General features: G+C 42.2%; 1 protein-coding gene across 4 annotated transcripts in view; it reads right to left on the bottom strand.

Moving 5' to 3' along the window:
• LOC135213700 (protein starmaker-like) overlaps window positions 1-27,210 on the bottom strand; it is a 60,672-nt gene that overhangs the window by 26,624 nt on the left and 6,838 nt on the right. For 3 of the 4 annotated variants that reach the window (XM_064247819.1, XM_064247812.1, XM_064247802.1), the window contains exons 2-5: window positions 14,262-14,409; window positions 7,698-7,748; window positions 5,635-5,772; window positions 1,571-1,678 (exon numbers count right to left, since the gene is read on the bottom strand). In XM_064247819.1, the coding sequence (XP_064103889.1) occupies window positions 1,571-1,678; window positions 5,635-5,772; window positions 7,698-7,748; window positions 14,262-14,409 (445 nt within the window). The remainder of the gene's footprint in view (window positions 1-1,570; window positions 1,679-5,634; window positions 5,773-7,697; window positions 7,749-14,261; window positions 14,410-27,210) is intronic. The other variant, XM_064247825.1, reaches the window with a different exon arrangement.

The following is a 27,210-nucleotide window of genomic DNA, read 5'->3' as shown; positions in this document are numbered from 1 at the left end:
GCAACACAACCATGGAGGGGCCACGTGAAACCAGACTGTACCAACACATGGCACAAGCACCTAGCCTAGCCTAACACCCTAAATAACACGATAATACATCGTAAAGGAGGAAAAAACACTTTAGCAAAAGAGAAAGAAGCCAGGAGGAGGGCAAGCTGTTCCGAAGAACAGTTGACTACTTGGAGCCAGCGGTAGCCGATGAAGAGCAAGAGCTGGGATCTGGGCCAGAAACACGGTATAGCCCTAAATACCAAACTAAGAGAAAATGGTAAAGCTGTGTCCTAGCTATAAAAAACGATGTAATAAACGATGAACGTAAATATAATAAGCCCATAAGTATATAAGATGTCCCAGTATGGGAGACCGGGAAAAAAATCTTAACACGAGGCGGCACACAGCCACCACGAGTCAACCGGGAGACCGTATATGACCTATAAGAAGGAAATACTGGTCCCTGGAAGACTAAAAAACTGTAAAATACTACTTATGAGGCACTTAACTTAGCCGATGCAATAGCAGCACGTTCCATCGTAAATGACGAGATAAATCCACGAAAAAACAACACGAGAGGAAAAAGCACACTAGCACTGCGAAGCTAATGATTAAGGATGACCGCTAGGGGCACTGCTGTCTGTGGCGTCGGTAGTAGTAGTAGTGGCGGCCGCATCTTCCCCTTAGTTATCAGCTCTCTCTGGTGGGGATTTTATGTTGGAAGGTCTAAATGGTGAATGACTCGTGGTAGTGATCCCACTCGCCTATATTCTCATACCGACACTTCTTTTATAGAGTGAGCGAGTCAGTTTTTACTGACATTTTTTCTTAATTTTGTTTTTCTCTGGTAATTTTAGATTAATTTACCTAGAAATAATGATCTTAAGGATATTTCATAGGCCGACACGAGCTGAGCCCAGAAATTCAGAAATATAACTTGCAATAAACTTTGTAATACAATCACAAAGTACTTACTACAATTTCAAAATAATACCAACTTTTCCTTAGAGAACTGACCCAGTCTTAAACCTAATCATGTCAATAACTGAGAAGTGTGTGTGTCTTGTCTATCTGTCATCTGTTGTACCAATGCATGGACAAAAGCACCTACGGATTCTCATCAGAGTTAGGCGAGACAAGATAAGGTTAACTTAAAGATGTTAAGAATTATTTGATAAAGAAAAATAGGTTCTGTTTATCAGTAATGAATGAAGAAAAGTTTAGGATGCACAATATGGGATTCATGTAATAGGCAAATTCAAGTGACCCCCAAACCCTATATGGGTAAAGTACCCAAGCATTTGAAGCTAATGATGGCTAGCTTTAGAGTTTTTTTTCTTTCCTCAGCAGGAAGTTTAGGGTCTTTGTATTCGTTGATCCACATTCCTCATATTTACAGTCAATATAGATAGTACTTTGATTATCACATGATCAAGTATAATAATTTAGGTTGTAAAAAAGTATTTATCTCAAGATTAATAAAGACTATTCATTCAAAAAGTACATGTAAAAAGTCGTGGTCGGTGCATGTAATATTAAATATTCAGGAACTCATAATACAGATACAAATGACTCTTACCATGGGTTCATCTGCCAAACGAATTCCTTGTTCTTGATTATATGCATTAGCAAATCTTCCTAATGTTGCTACGAAGTTCTGTAGAGCTCTTCCGTGATCCTCAATATTCTGAAGTAAAGGCAAAATACTCTTAGCCAAATAAAACAATAATAATCTATACACCTTGAAAAATGAGTGCACAAACCTATTTTTAATGGTTTGTTTCAATTAAATTAGTCTTACTGTGCACCCATGCAAACTTCAGTTACTACAACAACGAAGCTTTCCAATTCCAACTGCATAAATAACCATACTATTTTCCTTTAAAAAAGAAACCCACAAAATTACTTTGTATAACATGTTTAGTTTATTTATAAGTAAACACATTCTACACAGTAATTTTGTAGGTTTCTTTTCAATCTTCAGAAGAAAACTGACAGAAGTTTTTGTTTGGTTCAATGTTTCAAATATTTAAGTTTGTCATTATTCCTATATCAAACATTAGCAAATGAAGTTTTCCTAACACTACATTTCTGGCAAGTACATTTGACTTCCAATAATCAAAATGGGGCAAGGTCCAGCCCACAACATAAAATTATCATTTCTTAGAGCAATGACACTTTCATAATAAGAAAGCATTCACACTGCTTGAATGGGCCCTAAATAACATTCTGAGAAATCTTCAGACCTCAGCTCAATGACTGGGTGGAATAGCAGTTGCCTCTATGGATCTTATTGTGGAAGACAAAGCTGCCTCTTGGGGCTTCCTGGTTCAATATATCTCCCAGTTATTCTGGTGAATCTGGGCAAATCTGAGACACAACATATCTCCAGGAGGGGCAAAGTGACACAGTCAGCGATGTAATGTGCAATATGAAGCAGAAAGTTGGTGAAGAAACAGCAAGACCACCAGCAATTTTTTTTTTCTTTTTTTATTTTTGTCTTAGGCATTCAAGATCTCTCATCAAGCAATGGGACTGGTTGGTGCCATTCATGAAAACAAAGAGGGGATGGCCACCTTTCCCTCAAGCATGAAGGAGAAAATGTTGTAAAGAAAATAAATAAATAAATAAAATTTGCCTTGTTGGCAATACACAAATTTGCTTATGGTATAAAAAATGGACAGTGAGTTTCATGAAAAAAATAAAATAACTTGGTTATAACTGGCAGGACAACTCTAAGAATATGCAATACCTGGAATGTAAATGAATAGGGAGCAGGATACAGGAAAACCCACCTTAACGTATGTTAAGCAAGTACTTACACTAGGCATCAGTGGTAGGGGGTGCTAACACCCCTGAAAGCATATTACAATAAACACAAGAATCACTTACACACTACCATATGGTAAGTATATTAAAGAATCAAGGAAGAATGAAAGGCAGTATGTATGTGAATGGCACAATGTACTACAATAAATGGAATGGAATGGAAGAGAGAATTTATGCCAAGGGCCTACCATTGGGACCTATGAGGTTATTCAGTGCTGAAAGGGAAAATGACAGGAAAAAGGTTTTAAAGGTGCCACAGATGGAAATCCTCAGAGTTGCACTATGAAATAATTTACAGAGGGTGGACAGTGCGACGGAATAAAAACATGAAAGGAGGTACAGTAAAAGGAATGAAAGGAGTTGCAGCTGGGGGGTGGAGGGATGCTGCAAAGAAACCTTGAGTAATGCCTACAGCATACCGTGTCACACATGTACAGGCAGTCCCCGGGTTATGACGGGGTCCCGTCCCGTTCTTGAGACGCGTCATAAAGCCCAAAATCGTCGTAAGCCGGAACATCGTCAAAAATCCTAAGAAAACCTTACTTTTAATGCTTTGGGTGCATTGACAACTATGTAAACTGCATTCTTATGGCATTTTTCATAAAAAAAACCTTCAATTATTGATTATTTTGCATTTTTGGTGTCATATTTCATCTCCCAGATGAGCATTGTAGGCGTCGTAACCCTGGAACTAAACGTCTATGACAAGCGTTGTAACCTCGGAACGTCGTAAGCCGACACCGTCGTCGTAAACCCAATAGACTGCCACTATATCAATCACAAAAATACTTAAAATGTAAACAAAGTTACCATATTTCATGGCATTGAAGCCCCCAAAATTTTGAGAAACAAAAAACTTGAAAACTAAAATACACATAAAAATAAGGTCACACTATCACAGGCTCACTGTTTTGTCTTGGTTTGTGTGATGTGCTCAATTGACTATGTGAATGCTCATGTACCGTCTTCAGCAATTAAAATATAGAAATCACGGTAACCGTAACCCTTGGCCTCTAGGATGCACAGCAAATTTGTGAGACTTGTTTCAGGAAAACAAAAAAATAATAATAAAAAAATAAAGGCTTTGGCGCTAAGGAGATGGTACGTAGCATGAAAGAAAGATTAAGAGGAAGACATTTTGCAAGTGGTCTGGGGGATGTGCAATGGGTTACTTTTCACCCACACTCTGACAAACTGGTGCAACTGGAGTTACCATATATGAGTATTACCACATATGAGTACAACATTTTACAATTAATGGCTTCATATCAATAAAGAAAGGCACAAAATTACAAAAACTTAAAGAAAGTGTACACTGTTCAAGTTCTGGGGACCAAATAAATGTTTCTTAATCATGGAACACAAACTCATAGTTATAATTTCTCTTAAGGCCAGAATGTACTGACAATCAAAATAGAGTCTTCTCCTGAAGCATGCACAGACAAGGAGCAGACCCACCATCAAGCAATTGTAAATATTTGGCTTTTGTGGCAAAACAAAGTTAAACTACCATAAAATAACAATTAATAAGCCAAATTCTTGACACTTCCAAAGGTGCCCAAAATGACATGCAACTAGAGATACTGTACATTATATGAATTTGTTTGTCCAAATTAGTCTGGAAAATCTAACAAATTCCTTGATAAAAAAAAATGCCACCTTATTAATTGGAAGATTTATGTAGAGTAAAATAATGTATTTTATACTGGTATAAACTAGTATGACTTTTGAAAGTTGCAACCAAAATACAGTTCATTTTATGTATGAAAATAACTGAAAAAATTACTTACAAATTAAACTCATTAACTAATATGATTGACATCAAGTCTCACCCTACACTATTTATGCCAAAGGTCTTTCACTGCTGAAAAGGAAATCGAGAGTAGAGAGGTTTGAAAGGTGTAACAGGGTGAATTGGTAGATTGTGGAAGGAAAGATATAAGGAGAATATGAATGGAGGCATAGTGATGGAATGAAAGGGGTTTCAGTCTTAAAAAAAAAAAAAAAAACCTTAGCTGAAGTAAATCACATGTGATAAAAAAGTATCCTTATTAGAACTAACAGATATGAAATAAATTTGTTCTTACCATGCGGTTGGGCACTTCTAGTGAGATATAATATATGGTTCTAAAGAAAATTTTCATAACTTACTGCACTAACTGTAAAAGTCATGAAATCATATAGCAATCATAATTTTATGTACGCCCAGGCTGAGAGAGAGAGAGAGAGAGAGAAATTATAGCACCTCAATAAGTCATTATTCACATTTAGCACATAACAAATACTCCAATACGATCATTAACCAAATGCACATTCATAAACACACCTGGCAAATAAGCCTTAATATTTATTTGTTCATATTGATTGAGTCATTTGTTACAACTGATCTTACAAACAGTTCTATGCAGGTCATTTTATGACAGAGGGTTACTTACGATCTCTATATACTTTTTCTTCTTTTGCTTCTTTCTCAGCTTTACATGCTACAGACACGCTGCACGTATTATGAAGTCATGTAATACACAATTCTGAACCTACCTTGCATCTTAACAACACTAAAATTAAGAGAATGGACTACAAACTAAGGAAATTTAACACTACATACTATATACAAGGATCATAAAATATAAGATAGTCTGAAAGCCTGTCAGGAGCTGTTAGTGCAATAAGCAAAGTGCCCCATCAAGGCAATTAGACAAAAACATGATTCAAGCACTGAAAGGCAACTAGGGTCTTACTCTATTGATGAACACTCACAAGAATCTGATATATGCCAATGGATTGTTTTACAACTTATTAAGTCCAATGACTTACTTCTGGCAAATCCATTTCAATACGTATTTTTGGCCCCTGACCGATGGCTCCACCCTGCTGCTGTTCTGGTACACGTTCCACAGCACGATTCATCAGTGTGATGAGTGCCTGGTAGCCTTGGTCCCGCCGGGCCTGATCCTGTTGAAAATAAGACAGGGTAAGCCTGAGACAACAAAAATCAAACTTCTCTGAGTACCAAATTTAAATAAGCGTTAATTCCCTTCAACCTATCTGTCTTCAATTTTTAATCCTTGTTAAAACAAGAAATACTGGAAGCGACTGCATGAATATAAAAATGACAAATTTTTAATCAATTGGTATATTTTATAGCTAAATATTTTGTCTTAACAATAGGTTAAATCTTCTAGCAATAGCTGGAAACTGGTTATATATAAAAAAAAAAAAAAAAAAGAAAAAAAAAAAAAAAAAAATGTATATGCAAGGAATTTGTGACTTCTGGTATCTAAAGTGTAGAAGAGGTGGGAGTGGTCACCGACCATGCTTGAAACGTGTGACGCATTGTCGTCGTCCTTCAACCACTTTGAAGAGTGGATGTTCGCTTTTGCTCTCCTCCCAAGCTGTTTTTTTTTCGCTTTTGCTCTCCTCCCAAGCTGTTTTTTTTTATAGTCCATTATTCCTTCCTGCTTTCTTGTGTTTTTGGGTGTCAGTGTGTGCTTTGTGCATTCTGATAAAATTGGGAAGAAAAGGTTGAAAAGCTAATTTCACCAATTTTCAGTCCCCCTTTCACTTCTGCTAGGTCAGAATTCAAACCCTCTTCTGATTGTCTATTGCATCCAAAATTGTGCTTTCTTTTCTTTGAAGTCCCTTATTTTCAGACCAGGTATGTCTTCCACATGGCAGTGGTGCTGCACCTTAGCAAGAAAGGTTTACACCATGTATACCTTAGTCTAGTCCCTTTTGCTTCTATCTATTTTACGTCACCTACAGACCCAGACACGGTACCTATGCCTCTTCTTGAAGTAATGAAAGAGGAACTTTGACTTAGTTTAACTGTCCGTTAGACACTGCAACAGTCAAGTGGCAATCGCCATCTGTAACTCCATTACAAACACAGATTAAGTCACAGAGGTGTGACTAGTGTGCTAATAGTGAAATTTCTGTTCATATGGGAGGGAATTCTAATGTTTTATAATCTTCTTACCTATTTAAATAGGAGTGGTTATTTTCTTTTGTCATAACATGAGCGAATCCTTGACCGTTATATCGTACCCCAAAACTGAGATGCTAACGTGCAAAGCAAGCTAGACGTGGATGCCGCTCAGTAACAGGAGCAAGAGAGACTGCAGTCTATTTAATCCATGGTTTGTTCAGTGCAATTCCACTAAAAAACTCCTACCTCACATTTCAGCAAACCTGTGCTTTGCCTGCCTTTGCTTGCTTACTATAAATATGCATTTAGTTTTCCTTGTTCCTGTTCAGTGCTTTAATAATGTATTTTGTTTTTCTTATTTTTCTATATTTGTTTTGGGGATATCAAGCTGAGGGATTTTCAGTATAACATAAGGTCGGCTAACTTAGTTATCTCAGTGACTTCGTCTTGAGTTCACTCAGCTTCAGTGTAAACCCATGTAGGGCTTATTACAAGAAGATTTTACCAACCTCTTTCTACCATTCTCAAAATACAACCATCTTCACAGGTTGTATTATCAAGCCATAACTTGATCTGTATACATTACATCCCATCCTAATGCATCTATTTTTACAAGGGTGATAAGTTCCTAGTCGGTGATAAGTTCCTAGTCATACATGGAATAAAATGTCACCCTAAAGATGAGTATATTAATATAAAAAAAAAATAGAGAAGAATTAGTTTTTAAATGACAGGTGAAGACTGAAGCAAACCAAAATTAAAGATGTTGACTAGTACATTACAGTACTACACTCTGAAAAGCAAATACCCAGGTTATAGGCACCCCTGTAGGACATACTAGAACATCATATTCCTGGCATACAACTTGTGAAAATTTAACTACTCAACACATTATATCTTAGTAACTTAATCTTCAATTCGTACTGGCAAAAGAAATTTCCCTTGACCTCACCTGCATCATCTGGTCGATATCACGTCTGTTTCCCTGCAGCACCTCAAGGACCTGTAAAATATTGCATTTATATTATAAATTAGGCTATCAGCATGTGAATATTCATTCAAATGCCAATGCCTATACTTAATGAAGTTTATTCAGCATGAGAATTTTCATTCAAATACCCTTATCTATACTTTGTGAAGTTTAGCTTCCTACCTTCAATTCAATTTTTTCTTGATCAATTGAATAATACCCAAATGAAAAACTTAAAATATGCCATTCCTCGTAATAAACTAAATTCACACAAGTAACCTCTAACAATTTTAGATTTTTGGGTGGATCCACAGCTCATCTGTGGTAAAAGACATTGTTCTGGCTACTGCTTATAACTTTAGAACATTAGTTTATTTTATTACTTGCAGAAAAATTTTTTTCTCTTGAGAGAATAATGGTTTTGCTGTCATTTTTAAGCCAAATAAACTAACTTTACTTTGGTATCTTTTAAGAGCTAAAAACCATAAGTATATATAGAATAGATGCATTTGGATTAGATGAGAACAAAATGGTTTTACTCCTTGTAAATTCAATAATATTTTAAAAGTATAAAATAGATATATAATTTTCTTTTACTTCACAAAACGGATCTTAACTTCCTTCTAAAGACAAGTATCACTGCTGTCTGTTTGTTACTGAATTAATAAAAATGTAAAGAAAAAAAGGTGAACTACTGTATATACTCGCATATTATGCGACTTTTGAAACCTAATTTTGAAGCTAATTTTAAAGGGGTCGCATCATACAGGCGGTATAAAATTAGCGTACCGTCTATGCTTTCCAAAATCGGCCGATTGCGATAGTTACTACCGGAGGAAAACAGTAGATCTTTTAAAAAGTTATGCTTTACTTGTACTTCACTATATCCAATAATATTATATGTTTTCTCATACTATTACTATTGTATTTTAAAATACAAAAGAGCGATTGTGCGCCATTTACATTATTTTGGTTTATACAACATGTTTAACTGTTCTAGACTAACCTAACCATCTTTGAATGTCCTTGTGACAAACCCCGAGGCTATAATTTAAAGATTATAAGGGTTTTTCATTCCCAGGTACTTTAATCTCCTTCTTAATCGGCCCTGTTCTCTCTCTCTCTCTCTCTCCTAAATCTTACAGCTTTTCATGGGATAACATAGGCCCGCATTTCGCATTTTCCATACCTATTCATTTTGTATACGATTGCCCTGCCCTTTCTCGGCTGTGAAGTTGATGTCTGTTCATGACTGTGAGATGACCAGGAATAACTTGTAAGTCGGTGTCAAAGTAACTCCACACTTCAGTCCGGCCAAACTTTGCCACATCGCATTCAAGCAACATTCAGTCATTGTTTCCTATTATTTTGTCAGAGAGAGAGAGAGAGAGAGAGAGAGAGAGAGAGAGAGAGAGAGAGAGAGAGAGAGAGAGAGAGAGAGAGAGAGAGAGAGAGAGAGAGAGAGAGAGAGAGAGAAAATGTCTGTATACAATTTTTATTTTCTCACTTGTCAAACTTGCTCTGTTATGCTTTATTTCATATTTCCTTGCTCACCAATTTATTCTATACCTACGATATTAAGAAATCAAGATATGTGTAAAAGGGAGAACTGCCTCCAGACTGTACAGTGTGGATTTAAACACACGTGGAACTGGTTGAAATATTCGCAACGGCACCAAAATGATATGCCATGTGGATAGAAAATCTGACTCCGTTTCTTTTTATTGCATAAAAAAACTATCAATCGTTAACCTACGTAATTTATTAAGAATTCTGCGTAATGGAAAAGATAATATTTGATATCTGTAATGGGAGAAATTGTTTTATCTCTGTTGTTATACATTTGGCAGATATGCAGAGATCAAACACGTGGGAGGACCAAAACACCCCAGCCAGAGAGCTCTGTTCATTTTGTAAATACTATAGTTTGGCGTGCTAGCCTTTCCTGATTCATTTGGGTGTGCACTGCAGCTGTTGCTACTGCTAATCAAATTATGGCATTTTTCTTACTAATCCCAAGAGTTGACCATAGAAAATCCCAAGATTAACCAAAAATCTCAAGATAATAAAATAATTGACATATGCCAAGCCTTGAAGTCCTAAATATTTAATCTGTCTGTCCGTCTGTCTATCAGGAAAAGATACTGATAATTTGAATTGAGAGAGAGAGAGAGAGAGAGAGAGACCGAGAGAGAGAGAGAGAGAGAGAGAGAGAGAGAGAGAGAGAGAGCGAGAGAAGAGCGAGAGAGAGAGCGAGAGAGTAGAGGGAGAAGAGAGCAGAGAGAGAGATAGAGAGAGAGAGAGAGAGAGAGAGAGAATATTTAACCAGTGGGCATTAGTACATATGCAGGCAGTGTGTTCATGCTTGTTAAAAAATGTGCAGTACGGGTAATTCATATCTGGAAGACAAAAAAACAAATATGAATTTTGTTGTTGTCAGTCGCATGGACTAAATTTACATAAAGCAGGGAACAAATCTTAACATTCCTCGAGAGATTAGAGAGATGAATCTCTCTCTCTCTCTCTCTCTCTCTCTCTCTCTCTCTCTCTCTCTCTCTCTCTCAACTATACTGTTAAGTGTTAACATGAGTCTCTGAAACCAATAGGTATTAGCACACGCGCAACTGAATGTGTGTGTGTGTGTGTGTGGGCATACTGTTAAAAAATGTGCTGTACCAACAGGTAATACCTACATCTTAAGAAGATAAAACAAACAAACAAATTTTGTTGTTGTTAGTCACGGGGGCTATAAAGGTTGTGACCAGCAGACAGAAAGATTAACATTTTTTCCAGAGATTAAAGAGCTGAATTTTGTTTTGAAGGTATGTCAACAGCATTAGTAAATAGGTATCACCTTCTAAAGAATTTTTTTTTCTTTTTTCTTTTTGCGGAAGAATCTTCAAACCATTTTGCATTCAAAGTAATAAGAAGGAATCATTCTATTCTTCATGTAATCAGTAAAATACTTACACTATTAAAAACTAAAACTACATACTGTATGCAAAACACACACATCATCGTCAGCTTCGCGTGTGTAAACTTTCATTCTAAGAAATTCACAAAGTAGTATAACCAACTCCTGATTGGCTGGTTGGTAGCCATGGAGATCTGTTATCCAATGACTGCCCTCTGCTTCTGTTCTATTTATAGACATATGGTGTAGTTTGAACGTTACCATGATCGTGATTTTCTGACTGCCGACAGCAAAAATTACTCAATAACTTTTTTTTATACAATCATTTCTTTGTGAAAACAATAATATAATATGATCATTTGAACTTTAATGTATATATAGTGGTATGAAAAATACCAGTGTCACATATAATGGTATGAAAAATACCAGTGTCGTAGCGATGCGTCATCACTATAGTGGTATGAAAATACCACATTGTGTTGTAGCGATGCGTCATCACTAAGTGCAGATTCTTTTCCCGGACCATCCTCAAAATTTTACGACTCTTCAACTTCAAGATCGATATGGTGAAATATATTTTATAGTCATATTTATTGTTAAAATTCACAAGTTGAACTGCAAAACATTATATTTTGATTGTTATGTACATATATTTTTTGCGTTTTACGGAATGTGTTTTTTGAAAATAATAGCTATTAGTGAACATATGGTATTAATTGTCCCACTATTTTATTATAGTAGGTGATCTTAATTATCTCGCATTCATTAACGTGCGATATTAACAGTATTATACTAATATTTATCTAAATAAGCTGTAATTAATAAATAACAATAATGAAAAACATAAAGGGAAAAAATGTTTTTGCTGCAGTAGTGATGTTTGTTTGATAATGCATCTAACCTCACATTTCCGAAATCTGAAAAATTCCAAAAACCGAAACTTCGGATAAAAGACATTATGTACACGCACACGTCTACACATTTACTGATACCCGTTGGTGAAAGACTCAAATACAGTATTTATTCCTGAGAGAGAGAGATTACAATTGCTAAGCGCCTAAAAATCAACCCGGAACTGTAGTAGCCCGGAGGACAATACATTCCGGGTAACCCGGAACCTCCTATTGAAGCTACCCGATCAGGGAGAATGAAATACAAAGGCACTAGCAACGGGCTATCCCGGGCGGCAATGAACCCGGAGGTTCAATGTACTAATTAAACGAAACAATAGATAAAAAATAAATACTAAAATCTCCGCCTAGGGAGGTACAACCTCCCGAAAACAAAACCCTCGATGATGCCGGAGAGGCAGGAATGCAAACCCGCCATGGGCGGGGAGGGAATGTCTAAGGCGGGAGGGTGAATACATTCAGAGAGGCGGGAGAAGCCGAGCACGCCCAGACTACCGCCAACTCCGAAGAAGGTCGGCTGAGAAGCGACACCCACCGACCTAAGGCCTGAGAGGCCCCCCCTACACCCCCCGCAGAGACTCGGGTCGGTCATCAGCGACAACCTGAGCGAGAGAAGCACCCACCCAGTGGGGGCCCCGAGTGGAGGGGGGGGAAAGGCAGGTCGGGAGGGGTGACGATCACATGACCCAGCGGCTCCCTGCGGTTACTGGACCGCGAGGAAGGCGCAGGGGAGACCTACGAGGTAGGCTAGCCGACACGATCACCCAAAGAAAAACATACACACATAAATAATAAATACTTAAAACTAATGTAAAATCATGCACTAACACCAGGGGGGGATAGAAGGTAAGAGAAATGAACATTAAAACACCTAACAACCAGGCAGGACCACCCGATAAGGATGGCCCTAACCAGGACAAAACCAGAATTGGCCTAATGCCGTAACGATATAACTAAACCGAAGGGCAGAGGTAGGCATGATAACGAAAAAGAACAAAATAAAATCATAATGAATACCAGTAAAACTATAACGGTGGGTACCCGATGAGGCACGAAACAAAGACGTGCTCGAAAGGAAACCCCTGTGGTAAAACACGAAAATAAACATAAACATATACACGATCGACAAAACCTGCCATCCAAGAAAAGGCAAATAAAGGGTACTGATATACTACTTGGTTCACGAAGTATGGAAGACCATGCGAAACCGAAACGACACAAAAGGGGAACGCGTAATGGCGGCGCCCAGCCGCTTCAGCGAAGGCGACGCCAGACAAAACCCTAAATAAAAGGACCACAAAGATCAATCACTCCCTAAATAGTGTCGAACAAAAAACCAGTACTTAACTTGGATGGAGAAGCAGATTGATGATCCATAGATATATATATATATATAAAAAAAAAAAAAAAAAAAAAAAAAAAAAAAAAAAAAAAAAAAAAAGCCAAAAAGGCAGAACAAAAATAGAGCGCAAAAATTACATACAGCTCTCGAAATGGCTATGAAAGGAATGTCGGTAGCAGGGAGTGAGCCGTAGCACGGCTCCCCTTTTATAAAGGGTTTTGATGTGGAAAAGGCTAATTGGAGAGGCTGCTGTGGTAGTGTTTTTCACTCGCCCCAGATTCATACCGACACCCTTTTAAAAAGGGTGAGCGAGTCAGAACATTCTGGCATGTCCAATTTAGCAGTTCTCTGGTATTTTAGCAATATTTTACCTTAGAAATAGCGCTAAAGGAACGTATTTCACTGGGCAACACGGCTTCCTCGCCCAGAAATAGATTTTACCTACGTCAAAATCCCTTTTATTATCTTGGGATTCTTTTTTAATCTTGAGATTTTCTATTCAATTCTCGGGATTAGTAAGAAAATTACCGTAACTTGACTAGCAGCAGCACACATCTGAATGACTCGGCCATTAGTAGCTAAACCACCAACCTTATGAATTGACGCTCTCAGAAAAGGAACTCGCATGATACATGAGATACATGACAAAACCACTGTTTATTGGTGAAAATTTGGGGGTCGCATGATATGCGAGATCGCACGTTACTCGAGTATATACGGTAAGTAAAAATTTTCAACATTTCTTTTGAATTGGTTAAAGAGGAAGCAGATTTAAACCATTCCAAACAAATTCTAGGTGACAGACAAATGCTATCAGATGTCAAAATACAGTATTAATGGTTATCCCTTTTCTTCCACCTGGATCTCAAGGTTGGAGTTTGCAAGATGTCACCAGAATCTCAAGAAGTTAATGAAAATTATAAAAATATGTACTAAAACGTTTGCATCAACTTTTTGCCTTCTGAAGCATTAACAGATATGGGTCTGTATAATGCAAAAGGGGTAAACAACATGACTGAAAGGAAATGGCATCAAACATAGAACCTGAATGCCTTTAGTATATATCACGAAAACCAATAACAATACTCCACAAAAAAAATAAAAACTATTTCAGTGAGAAATCCAAAACTAAATATTATTACAGACTACAAACAGGCTTCATTTCTTAGTTTAATCAAAACCTCTTTACCAACCTCAATGGAGCCTTGCTTGAGCATTCTGCTCATCATACGTTTGCATTTCTTATCATCCTATTTTAAATAATATAAAGCTTTGTGTTGTACCATTTTTTGGATAGATGCAATAAAGAATGCTATTTCCAACACTTTACATTTTCATTTGGGATAAAAGACTATTTAAATACAAACAGAACACCTTACCTCAGCTATTCTGTCATCTTCTTTACTTTTCCCACTGGATTTTGTTGTCTGAAAGGCCTCAATAAGTGTTGGAAGAGTACTTAGAACCATAGGCACTAGCTGTAAAGCTTCTTTTCCGAGAGAACCCCCCATGTTCTGTTGACTGTTCCTGTTCCCAACAAAGTTAAATACCTTAATTACAGACCTTAATAAAGACCATGCATATAGTTCGTAATTAACACATTTCGTTCTGAATATTAACAATATGCACACCAAATACAAAATATTTCAATATGCTCACTTCTTGCATATATTCTCTTAACATTATTATGTATATTTTGTAATTATTCAGTACGTATTGTAAATGAAACCCATTCATATGGAAAAAGTCCAAAGCTTCCCAAGAATATGGTGTTCATTTTAGGAAGAATTCAGAGGAAGTATAGTCAAAATAAATAAGGAAGAGATCCCACATCCAAAAAGAAAAACTAAATAGAGAATTTTGACAAGATACATTTATTGCATACTGGTGCTGCTCTTCAGCAAATCTGGTTGCTCTCTGCAGATAAAGAGGATAAGTGATCAATTGAGAATATGAAAGATCTCTGTTGAAATACTGGACTTCAGCCTCATAACTCCACCTTGAGGATGAGGGCAGATTAACTTCTCATAACTCAAGACTTTTCTAACCCACAAGCGTTGCATTGTTGGCACACTGAACAGTCTTGTTGTTCAGGCCAACTTTTGCATATTTGTACATACTAAAAGTAACAGCGGACCAGAAACACTGGTCTGTGGAATCCAGCACCAATAAGTCTTGGTTCATTAATAAAACATATGCACCCACTTCGATTCTGAGGCTTCTGAGTAAGTGCCTTGTGATTTACTAAATCCAAGACAACAATAAAATCTATTTGAATTATTCTGCACTCAAAACCCTTATCAAGGCTCCCTTGCAATTGGCATGTCAAGTCTACAGGAGCATCTAGCAACTTTTGGAGAAGTACACGGACAATAGAGACTGGTCTGTTATTACTGCCGTCTGCAGATATGCCGCTCTTTGGAAGAGTCACTTGTATTACTAACCTTGTGCTCATCCACAAAGATACGTACTACATCAACATAAGCATCTACCCAAAAAGATACGTACATCAACATAAGCATCTATAGTCTAGTAGTAATTATGGACCAGTGCCAGGTAGAGGGACATCCTCAGCTGATACCTTAGCTTCAAAAGCTCAGCCTTTTCTCTAGGACCAGTCAAAAATCTACCATCATCTGTTAGTAGCAGAATGGAAGATGAGCGTAACCCAAGGATAGATGATGCCATTGGGTCCACCACAGAAGAGGCCAAGTAATTCCTTAAAGTTTCCTCTTTAAAGAATTATTGTAATTTTGCTTGGCTGTATGGCAAGTACTATTCGCAGCATGGCGAGACTCAACAAAAATGGTGTAATCTTCATTTTCAAACTTAAATCTGGAGTAGGCTTCAGCAACAAATGGTTTAGTTGCTGAAGCTTGAAAGCAAGAGACTGACAAGATGGGCCATCACATTCATGAAATGACAGCTTCCTGATCACATGTAAGAGCATGGGAAGGTCAATTCCTGTAATCTCCTATACATCCTGGCAACCAATCTGATTGGCTGGTATGGGCCATAACCAATTAGTTACCTGACACATTTTACTGGCTGCTAGGGGCCTCTCACAGTTTACTTCCCAATGTCAAATCCAACTCCAGGATATCATAAATCCATCAGTAGGTAACCATTATTACATTTAAAAGAATGAACCATAAAGGCTCCTCAAACCAAACCATTTTCGTTTAAAAGGAAATTGAAGAAAACATTGTTAGATGGTAGTCTTCTGACAGGGGCTTGATTGCACAGCCCACCTGCATCTTGCCAGACCAATACAAATACAGGTTGAACTGTTGTTGTTGGAAAGGGAATGAGGGATGGGGAAATGTACTAGACAAAACACCTGTTCAGTTCGCCAACCTATGTCCAACCATGTAGATAGGGCAAAATGCTTCTCTATCCAGGGAGGAGCTTGGTTACCTACACATCACCAAACAATATAAGAATGAAAGAGATCTCTGAACTTCCATAAATCTTATAAATAAAAAAAAAATACTTGGAGGCTGTAAAGCTCGCCTCCTCACTAGTGCTAGGGGTAACAGGAAGATGGCCTTTAGTGTGAATTGTTTGTTTTGTTTTTATGGTGCTTTTACGTTGCATGGAACCAGTGGTTATTCAGCAACGGGACCAACGGCTTTACGTGACTTCCGAACCACGTCGAAATGAACTTCTATCAGCAGAAATACACATCTCTCACTCCTCAATGGAATGGCCGAGAATCGAACCAGCGACCACTGAGGTGGGACGCTAATGCCTTTAGTGTGAAACTCCTGTTCGAAGCTTTCATCAGGGATTCACACTGCACCAACATAAAACTAAGGAGTATTCGGATCAAATAAAAAATCTTCAAGAGCAATGACCTCAAGTAAGTCTGCTAATTAGCGTGTCCACCAGAACATCTTCCATTAGTGAAAGTACCTGACTAACAACTCAAAGGCACCTACTTCACTGACAAGTGATAGAAACTGTCCTTTACCCCTGATCATCGATGTGAAGTCACTAATGATGTGTCGTCAGTCAACAGTAGAGGGTGAATCTTGCTGGCTTGGCAAAGGTGCGAGGACTGAACTCAGCATATGCGTTACAAAGAGTGGAGAGTTCAGGGATCCTCTCTAAAGGAGGTTCCATGCTACAAGCATGTTTGTTTGCATTAGCATGCTAACTACTGGTGAACTAATTAGAACATCTCTTAAGAGTGTCACAGGTGAGTCTGGAGGTGAGGCAGAACATTCAGAAGGTGCTGGAGAAAATTTGCAAAATGACAAATTTTCTAAGACAATTTGTATTTTTCATAGCTACAAACCTGAGGTCTTAACAATAAGATAATTTCTGGCGCCTAGCTGGATCCGGTTAAAAAGCAGATGAAAGCAAGAAATCTTGTGATATCTGGCAACGCATGCGTAGATCGGGTGAAGAATGGGCGAAGACCATTCACCTACGACAACACGCCAGTCTTTTCTTTGACTGCCTGTGCGAGAGTTGTGTTAACCTCTCTTGGCCTTTTTCCGGTTCATTGCCCGTTTCGTTTCTTTAATGTGTGTGTGTGTGTGTGTGTGTGTGTGTGTGTGTGTGTGTGTGTGTGTGTGTGTGTGTGTGTGTGTGTGTGTGTGTGTGTGTTATTATGGCTTCTTCTGCTCCTTCTCGGTGTCAGCGTATGTGCCCCAGAGTTCCAGGTTTTCCGTGTTCTCGTTTTTTGGCTTCAGCAGCGACCGACCCTCACATCACATGCAGTAGGTGTTGTTCAAATTTTTGTACAATTACCAATCCTTGCACGGAATGCCGGGCATAGCCTAGGAGCAGTGGAAGTCGTTTTTTGGCGGGAACGTCGGAGGGTTTCGACTCTTCCTACTTGGCAAGGTTTTGCGACCTATTCCCGATGTTTCGTCTCCCGCAGTAGTCAACCCCCATAGTAGCGTTGTCCCTGCATCTCCTTCCTTTTCTTCCATTGATTCGTCATTGGAAGTTTCGGGAGGCTGCCAGGGTGATGTTTATATGTAGCCCCCTCTTCCTCGGGAGTTTATTTGGTTCCCGAGGAGGGTGAGGCTTTTTCATCAATCTGTTCTCTTCTCTTCCAATGTCGTCACTGTTCAGCACTGAGTGCACGCTAAACAAGAGAATAGAGTATTGAATTTTGGTCAAAGACAAAGGACTGGGAACTATGAGGTCAAAGACAAAGGACTGGGAACTATGACGTCATTCAGGGACGAAAGGTCTGAACGGTGTAACAGGTGGAAAACCTCGCTGTTGCACTATGAAACAACTGTTATGAGAGGGTAGACAGCAGGATGGAAGAAAGAGAATATGAATAGAGGTAGGCTACAATAGGAAAGAAAGTGGTTGCAGCTGTGGGGCTGAAAGGACAAGGCAAACAACCTTAAGTGATGGCTATAGTGCACTGCATGAAGTGCACCGATGGCACTCCCCTCTCTACAGGGCCTGTACAAGAGGGTAAGGGTGGCTCAACCATGCAAACTTTGGGAGAAGCGTAGGCTGTAAGTATGGCCACTCAAGAGGTGCAAGTAAAAGGCTTTTATGTAGAAACAAAACTGAGTCTGAGAGAAACCACTAGGCTAGTAGATCAGGGTGCGACATGATCGCATAATCATCTTTCTGGCACCTATTAGTAGGCTACCATCAGAAGCCTGTCACTCTCATGGTAGCCTGTTACATGTAAAACCCATCTGTTGAGCACTATCCTGGTAACTTATACACACTACTGGGAAAGTAGCACTGACTCAATCAAGCTTGATTCGAGAGAGAAAAAGTCAAAAGCCACACAGCTAACCATACACTTTGAAGACGGGGGAAGGTTCAGGGAGCTAAAGCACAATATGGGTACATATCGGCAATGGATCAGGCAAGGTTGTTACCTTGTACAGCCAACCTGTACATGCACAGCCCAGAGGCCATAAACACACTGAACACACAATAACGCTGGGTCTACCACACAAGAGTGAAGAGTCTGCTTCAGTATCTGCTCTAAGGACTTTTCTTCTTTACCTTCAACTTTTCCCATTTCCATATGGGGTCACTGTTTCTAGTCAGCCTTCTCCAACTTCCTCTGTCCTGTACAACTTGTTCTCTTTGACCCTTTTCCTTCGTGTCATTCAATAATTTATTTTTCCATCTGAACTTTGGCCTTTCCCTTCCTCTTCTGCCCTCCTCCTCCTCCATGTTCATAACCCTCTTACATACATGTACATCTTCTCTCCTCATGACCTGACCAAACCACTGGAGTCTTCATTCCTGAGCTGTTCTAAGGACAACACTGTATAATCAGTACTGAGGGTAATAGGCAAAAACCATGAGCTGTGGAAGAGCCACACTCGAATTGAATTAAAAGCCAACATTGACAAACCTCAAACTCCTTACATTCAGTAACAAATAAAGGAGAAGATGGTACGTGAACAGGTACGAGGTTGTGGATGCACAACCATGGGGGGTTATTTCTACAGAAGCAGTCCGCACGGACGGCAAGGAACGTACCCGCGGATACGACATCCACTAGGGATTGGGGCGTCCAATGTATTTTGCCGTGTTTAGGGGGTTAATTACAGTCATCCGAATAAATATTACTTAAAATTCTTGTTCAGTAGGTTAAACTGCATAGAAAAACTGCAACTGCCATAGCCTAGGCAGCCGCGGATAAGTACCCTAGATCTACCCCATGGGGCTGGTTGTGAGCCATGAGCCAAACTCTGAAGAGGTTATTGGCAAATCTTGGGAGAATATAGCACTCACTTCTGGTGAATGCAGCACAAGTGCTAAGCCTAATTCTTCCCTGGATGGTCTTCTACCAACTTATATCACTGATCTATTAAATTTTTGGCTAATAAAACTATAAACATTACTATTTTCAAGAAGTTTATGAATCTCTAGGTAATGGACTATGGTTACCAGCAAAGGAAAAAAAAATTATTCATTAGGCATATTGTTTTGTTTTACCACCTTTCTAACTTAACCCACTGGGTGGTACAGGTCGCTAGAATTGATACATTAGGCCTCATGAAGTGTACGTGTGACAATGGTATTATCATTCAGAAGGTGCTGGAGATGCTGGGGCAGGTGAGTCTGGAGGTGAGGCAGAACATACAGAAGGTGCTGGAGATGCTGGGGCAGGTGAGTCTGGAGGTGAGGCAGAACATACAGAAGGTGCTGGAGAGCGGGGGCAGGTGGGGAGTCTGGAGGGTGAAGCGAACATCAGAAGGTGGCTGGAGGATGAATGGGGCAGGTGGAACCCCGTCTGGAGGTTTGAGGCCGAAAACCATCGAAGGTGCTGGAGATGCTGGGGCAGGTGAGTCCGGAGGTGAGGCAGGGGACATAAGGAAGGTGCTGGAGATTCTGGTGGGGCAGGGAGTCGGAGGTGAGGCAGAAGCACTAAAGGAAGGCCATACAGAGATGCTGGAGATTGCTGGGGCAGGTGAGGCCTGGAGGTGAGGCAAGAAACATACAGGAAGGTGCTGGAAGATGCTGGGGCAGGTGAAGTCTTGGAGTGGAGGCAGAAATACAGGAAGGTGCTGGAAGATGGGGCTGGGGCAGGTGAGGTCTGGAGGGGAGGCAGAACCTACAGAAGGTTGCTGGAGGAATGGCTGGGCGGGAGCTGGAGGTGAGGCAGAACATTACAGAAGGTGCTGGGGATCCCTAGGGCAGGTGAGTCTGGAGGTGAGGCAGCATACAGGAAATGTGGAGATCGCTGGGGAGGTGAGTCTGGAGGTGAGGCAGAGATACAGAAGATGCTGGAGATGCTTGGGCAGTGAGCCCTGGAAGGTGAGGCAGAAAACATCAGAAGGGCTGGAGATGCTGGGGCAGGTTGAGCCTGGAGGGTGAGGCAGAACATACAGAAGGTGCTGGAGATGCTGGGGGCAGGTGAGTTGGAGGTGAGGTCTGGAGGTGGAAGGCATAAAGACATTCAGAAAGGTGCTGGAGATGCTCGGGGCAGGTGAGTCTGGAGGTCGTGGCAGGCAGGAACATACAGAAGGAGGTGCTCCGGAGATGACTTGGGCAGGTGATGTCTGGAGGTGAGGCAGAAGAGATCATACAGAAGATGCTGGAGCTGGGGGCTGGGGAGGTTGAAGTCTGGGGAGGTGGAGGCAGAACCATACAGAAGGTGCTGGAGATGCTGGGCAGGTGAGTCTGGAGGTGAGGCAGGAACATACAGAAGGTTGCTGGAGATGCTGGGGGCAGGTGAGTCTGGAGGTGAGGCAGAAATTAACAGAAGGTGCTGGAGATGCTGGGAGCAGGTGGTGAGTCTGGAGGTGAGGCAGAGAACCATACAGAGGTTGCTGGAGATGCCTGGATGCGCCGGTGAGTCTGGAGGTGAGGCAGAAGTCCATTACAGAAGATGCGTGGAGATGTGGGAAGGTGAGGTCTGGTTGGAGGTGAGGTAGAAAAGCATTACAGGAAGGATGCTGGAGATGCTTGGGGCTAGGTGATGCCTTGGAGGGTTGAGGCAGGCAAACATACAGAAGGTGCTGGAGATGCTGGGGAGCAGGTGAAAGTCCTGGATGGTGAGGCAGAGCCTACAGAAGGCTGGCGGAGATGCTAGGGGAAGGTGAGTTCTGGAGGTGAGGCAGAACAATAAAGAAGAATGGGGCTTGGGATGAATCCTGGGGCAGGGTGGAGTCTGGAGGTTATGAGGCAGAAACAGGGAACCATAACAGAAGGTGCTTGGAGGACCTAGGCAGGTGGGCATAGAGTTGGTGGAGGTGAGGCAGAAGCATAAGCAAGATAGGCTGGAGATGCTGGGGCAGGTGAAGCATGGAGGTGAAGGCAAGGAGCTATAAGAAGGATGCTGGAGATTGCTAGGGGCAGGTGACGTCCTGGAGGTTGAGGCAGAACATTACAGAAGTTGCTGGAATGCGATGCTAGGGGCAGGTGAGTCCTGGAGGTGAGGCAGGAAACATTACAGAATGGTGCTGGAAGATGCTGGGAGCAGGGTGAGTCCTGGAGGTTGAGGCAAGGAAACCATACAGGAAGGTGCTGGAGATTGCTGGGGCAGGTGAGTCTGGAGGTGAGGGCCAGAAACCATACAGAAAGGGCTCGGGCTGGAGATGCTGGGGCAGGTGAGTTGGAGGTGAGGCAGACATACAGAAGGCTGGGGCTTGGAGATGCTGGGGCAGGTGAGTCTGGCAGGTTGAAGGCAGAACCATTCAAGAAGTGCCTGGAAAAGAATGGCTGGGCAGGTGGAGTCTGGAGGTTGAGGGGGGGAGGACAGACATTCAGGGGAAGGTGGCTGAGATTTGGTGGCGGCAAGCTTGGTGAGTTCTGGAGGTGAGGCAGAACATTACAGAAGGTGCTGAGATGCTGCGGCGGTAGAGTCTTGGAGGTGAGGCAGAGCATACAGAAAGATGCTGGAGATCTGGGGCAGCGTGCAGGCCTGGCAGTGAAGGCAAGAACATACAGAAGGTGTGGAGAATTGCTGGGGCAGGTGAGTCTGGAGCGTGAGGCAGAGCATACAGAAGGATGCTGGAGATGCTGGGGCCAGGTGAGCATGGAGGTGAGGCAGAAACATACAGGACGGTGCTGGAGGCGGTGCTGGAGATTGCTGGGGCAGGTGAGCCTGGAGAAGGTGAGGCGAAAATACAGGAAGGTGCTGGAGATGCCTGGGGCAGGTGGCGTCTGGAGGTTGAGGCAGAAACATTACAGAAGGATGCCTGGAGGACCTAGGGCAGGTGAGTCGGAGGTTGAGGCAGAACATTAGAAGGTGCTGGAGATCCTAGGGCAGGTGAGTCTGGAGGGAGGCCGAGCAGCAATACAGAAGATGTGGAGATACTTGGGGCAGGTGATGAGCCTGGAAGGTGAGGCAGAACATACCCCGAAGATGCTGGAGATGGCTGGGGCAGGTGAGCCTGGAGGTGAGGCAGAACATACAGAAGGTGCTGGAGATGCTGGGGCAGGTGAGCGGGAGGTGGAGGCCAGACCATCAGAAGGTGCGGCCGATTAGATGCCTGGGGCAGTGAGCCTGGAGGTGAGGCAGGGACCATACAGAAGGTGCTGGAGATGCTGGGGCAGGTGAGTCTGGAGGTGAGGCACATGGACATACAGAAGGGCTGGAGATGCCTGGGGCAGGTGAGTCTGGAGGTGAGGCAGAGCATACAGAAGATGCTGGATGCTGGGGCAGGTGAGTCCTGGAGGTGAGGCAGAACAATACAGAAGGTGCTGGAGGATGCCTAGGGGCAGGTGAGTCCTGGAGGTTGAGGCAGAAGCATACCAGAAAGGATGCTGGAGATGGCTGGGGGCAGGGCAGTCTGGAGTGAGGTGGGAGCATCCGAAGGATGCTGGAGAATGCTGCGGCAGGTGAAGGACTGGAGGTAGGCAGAACATACCGGAAGGTGCTGGAGATGCCTGGGAGGGTGAGCCTGGAGTGAGGCAGAACATACAGAATGGTCGCTGGAGATTGCTTGGGGCAGGTGAGTCTGGAGGGTGAAGCAGGAAATACAGAAGGTGCTGGAGATCCTAGGGCAGGTGAGTCTGGAGGTGAGGCAGGAAATACAGGAAGGTGCGGGAGGATCCTAGGGCGGTGAGTATGGAGGTGAGCAGAGCATTACAGAAGATGCTGGAGATATGGGGCAGGTGGGGAGCTGGAGGTTGAGGCCAGAACTACGGAGGAGCTGGAGATGCTGGGGCAGGTGAAGCATGGAGGTGAGGCAGAACATACAGGAGGTGCTGGATATGCTGGTGGCAGGTGAGGCCTGGAGGTGAGGCAGAACCATACAAGAAGTTGCTGGGAGATGGCTGGGGCCAGGTGAAGCCTGGAGGTGAGGCTAGTACCCACTACAGAAGGTTGCTGGAGATGCTGGGGCAGGTGAGCCCTCGGAGGTGCAGGCCAGACCATACAGAAGGTGCTGGAGAGATGCTGGGGCAGGTGGAGTTCTGGGAGGGTGAGGCCAGTGGACCAATACAGAAGGTGCTGGAGGATGGCTTGGGGGAGGTGAGTCTGGAGGGAGGCAGGACCATACAAGAAGGTTGCTGGAGATGCTGGGGAGTAGTATGGGGTGAGTGCAGACCATACAGAAGGTGCTGGAGATGCTCGGGGCAGGTGAGTCTGGTGGAGGATGAGGCAGACCAGATACAGAAGGTGCTGGAGATGCTGGGCAGGTGAGTCTGGAGTGAGGCAGGACAGACCATACAAAGTGCTGGAAGTGCGGGGGCAGGTGGAGTCTGGGAGGTGAGGCAGACCATACAGAAGGTGCTGGAGATCTGGGGCAGGTGAGTCTGGAGGTGACGCAGAAACATACAATGGTGCTGGGAGATGCCTGGGGGCAGGTGAGTCTGGAGGTGAGGCAGAACATACAGAAGGTGCTGGAGATGCTGGGGCAGGTGAGTCTGGAGGTGAGGCAGAACATACAGAAGGTGCTGGAGATGCTGGAGCAGGTGAGTCTGGAGGTGAGGCAGAACATACAGAAGGTGCTGGAGATGCTGGGGCAGGTGAGTCTGGAGGTGAGGCAGAACATTCAGAAGGTGCTGGAGATGCTAGGGCAGGTGAGTCTGGAGGTGAGGCAGAGCATACAGAAGATGCTGGAGATGCTGGGGCAGGTGAGCCTGGAGGTGAGGCAGAGCATACAGAAGATGCTGGAGATGCTGGGGCAGGTGAGTCTGGAGGTGAGGCAGAGCATACAGAAGATGCTGGAGATGCTGGGGCAGGTGAGTCTGGAGGTGAGGCAGAACCTACAGAAGGTGCTGGAGATGCTAGGGCAGGTGAGTCTGGAGGTGAGGCAGAGCATACAGAAGGTGCTGGAGATGCTGGGGCAGGTGAGTCTGAAGTAGTAGAGGCAGCTGAGGCAGAGGGTACAGGATCTGTTGCAGGCCTCTCTACCTTCTTAAAATACTGCTCCAGGTTAGTCTGAACAGAGAGCAACCTCTTCTCATCAAAGATCTCCCTGTAACATTGCATCAAATCCATGATGCCTCTGGAAACCCTAGTGAACCGTTCCAAGTTGGGATCCTGAGCCACAAAAGTTGCCAACGCTTGCTGCAACTCTGCAAAACCTCTTGCCAAGTCCTGCCTTGTGAAAGCCTTAGGCTCTGGGGTGGGTGCTTCTTCTTCCTCTATGATCTGCTTCTCCAGTTGTATCAGGTCCTCAGCAGATAACTCCTCTCCATGAGATTCCAGCAGCTCTGTAACATCATCAACCTCCATCTCCAAATTGATTTCCTGACTCAGGGCAAGAACGTTCTTAATAACATGCTGAACTGTGTCCTCAAACCCATGGAAATCATTCACAAATTGAGGACAATTTTTTTTCCAGACACCATTCATGTTTGTTTGTTAACTTCCTCCCAGGAATCAGCAATGTTCTTTACGGCATCAAGGATGTTGTAGGATTTCCAAAAGTCCTTCAGAGTCAAGTCCTTCTTGGTTTCAGTTGCCTGTAAAGCCATAGCAATTGTCCTTTGGAGGTAGTAGGCCTTGAACAAAGCAATCACTCCTTGGTCCATAGACTGTAAAAGGGCTGTGGTATTAGGTGGAAGGTAAACCACCTACCCTTGGAGGTGCAATACCGCTCCACACTTGGCACAAAATGGTTTACGAACCAGTCCTCAAACACCGCAAGTGTCACCCATGCCTTCTTATTTGACTTTCAAATTACTGGTAGTTGACCCTTCCAATAACCCTTGAGTGCCCTTGGATTTTCAGCCTGATACACCAGCAAGAAGTAAAGTTAGCATCTCCTTGCTGGCTTTATGACCGGGTGCTGACTTCTCCTCCTTGGCGATGTACGTGCGGTTAGGCATACGCTTACAAAACAAACCTGTCTCATCCACGTTAAAACACTTACTGAGCAGAATAACCCCCTCCTTAATTATCTCAGACAACGCTTTAGGAAATTCACTCGCTGCTTTCTCATCCCCACTAGCAGCTTCACCTTGCACTTTAAGGTTATGGTAATTGGCCTGAGCCTTCAATCGCATAAACCAACCCCTACTAGCCACAAACTCTTCACTTTCACTTCCTTCCCCCTTTTCTTTTTTCAATGCTTCAAACAATCTTTTTGCCTTCTCCTGAATCACCATAAGAGTGACTGGAATACGCCGTTGATTTTGGTCTTCCAACCAAAGCACCAGTAACCTTTCCATTTCAATGATTAGACCAATACGCTGCTCGGTTATCACTGTCGCTTTCAATGCTAACTTTCCTCCTTTAACGACTTTCTGGTCATTGCAAATTCGGCCCCATTAATTTCTTATGGTGCGAAAACAGAGGCTCAGGGAGCGAAAGCGATTGCATCACACTACGATGGTAATCCGGCAGTAAAACATCTTATGTCCAAAAAGTAAATAATAAAGATATATATGCTCATAACGATTATATATATATGTGCATTACAATAATAACAATTACAGTGAGTCCTTGGGTTACGCCGGTTTCGACTTACGCTGTTTCGTGGTTACGAACGCGCCCCCATAAAAATATAAAAATTAATATTATGCGTCGATCCGTCTTACGCGGTTTAGCGTCGTAAGCGACGTAAACAAACACGAACTAGTTTCAGGCGCATGGCAGAAGAATACGCTTTGTGTGGGAGAAGACGGCGTCGCTTCCCTACTCTCAGTCCTCGCCCATACGCCATTTTGGTTGTTTACGCTGCCTCTCTCTCTCTCTCTCTCTCTCTCTCTCTCTCTCTCTCTCTCTCTCTCTCTCTCTCTCTCTCTCTCTCGTGTTGTATCGTTTTTGTAACTTTTTGCCCTTGGTTATGGCTCCCAAGCGTAAGGCAGACTCTTCTGATGGTAGTGCATCGAAGAAAAGAAAGGCCATCACCATGGAAGTGAAAGTGGACATTATAAAGCGATCTGAAAAGGGAGAAACGCCAACAAACATTGGCCTTGTTGTACATCTGGCTGCCGAAAACCATAGCGGAACAGACTACGGATAAGTAGATTATAATTTTTTTTTTTCTAGCACTTTTCATTGATTCAAGTATATATTAGTATTTTGATTTTTTTTAATAACTGTATGCCAGAAATAAATGTAACCTTTAATTAATGTTTGCATGCTAAGAATGGCAAAATCATCATTGCCACATTAGTGGAGCTTCACACATATGCCGATGCATTATTATAGAGCTTCACACATATGCCGATGCATTATTATAAACTGTTTCCATGAATTCTAGTTGTCATAGTAATGCAATAATGATAAAATTGCTTTAATATTTATGTATATATACTTCCAATATATAAGCTGATTTCACCAATTTCCACATTTTGTGTAAGTCTTATACCCAGTTTGGAGGGTGAACACACTAATTGGCAACAGAGAGAGAGAGAGAGAGAGAGAGAGAGAGAGAGAGAGAGAGAGAGAGAGAGAGAAAAAGGAAGGTGAAGGAAGGA

Source organism: Macrobrachium nipponense, chromosome 19 (assembly GCF_015104395.2).
Source record: "Macrobrachium nipponense isolate FS-2020 chromosome 19, ASM1510439v2, whole genome shotgun sequence".
Classification (NCBI taxonomy): domain Eukaryota; kingdom Metazoa; phylum Arthropoda; class Malacostraca; order Decapoda; family Palaemonidae; genus Macrobrachium; species Macrobrachium nipponense.
The sequence above is the reverse complement of the archived record's forward strand: the minus strand, read 5'-3'. Positions and strand labels throughout refer to the sequence as shown.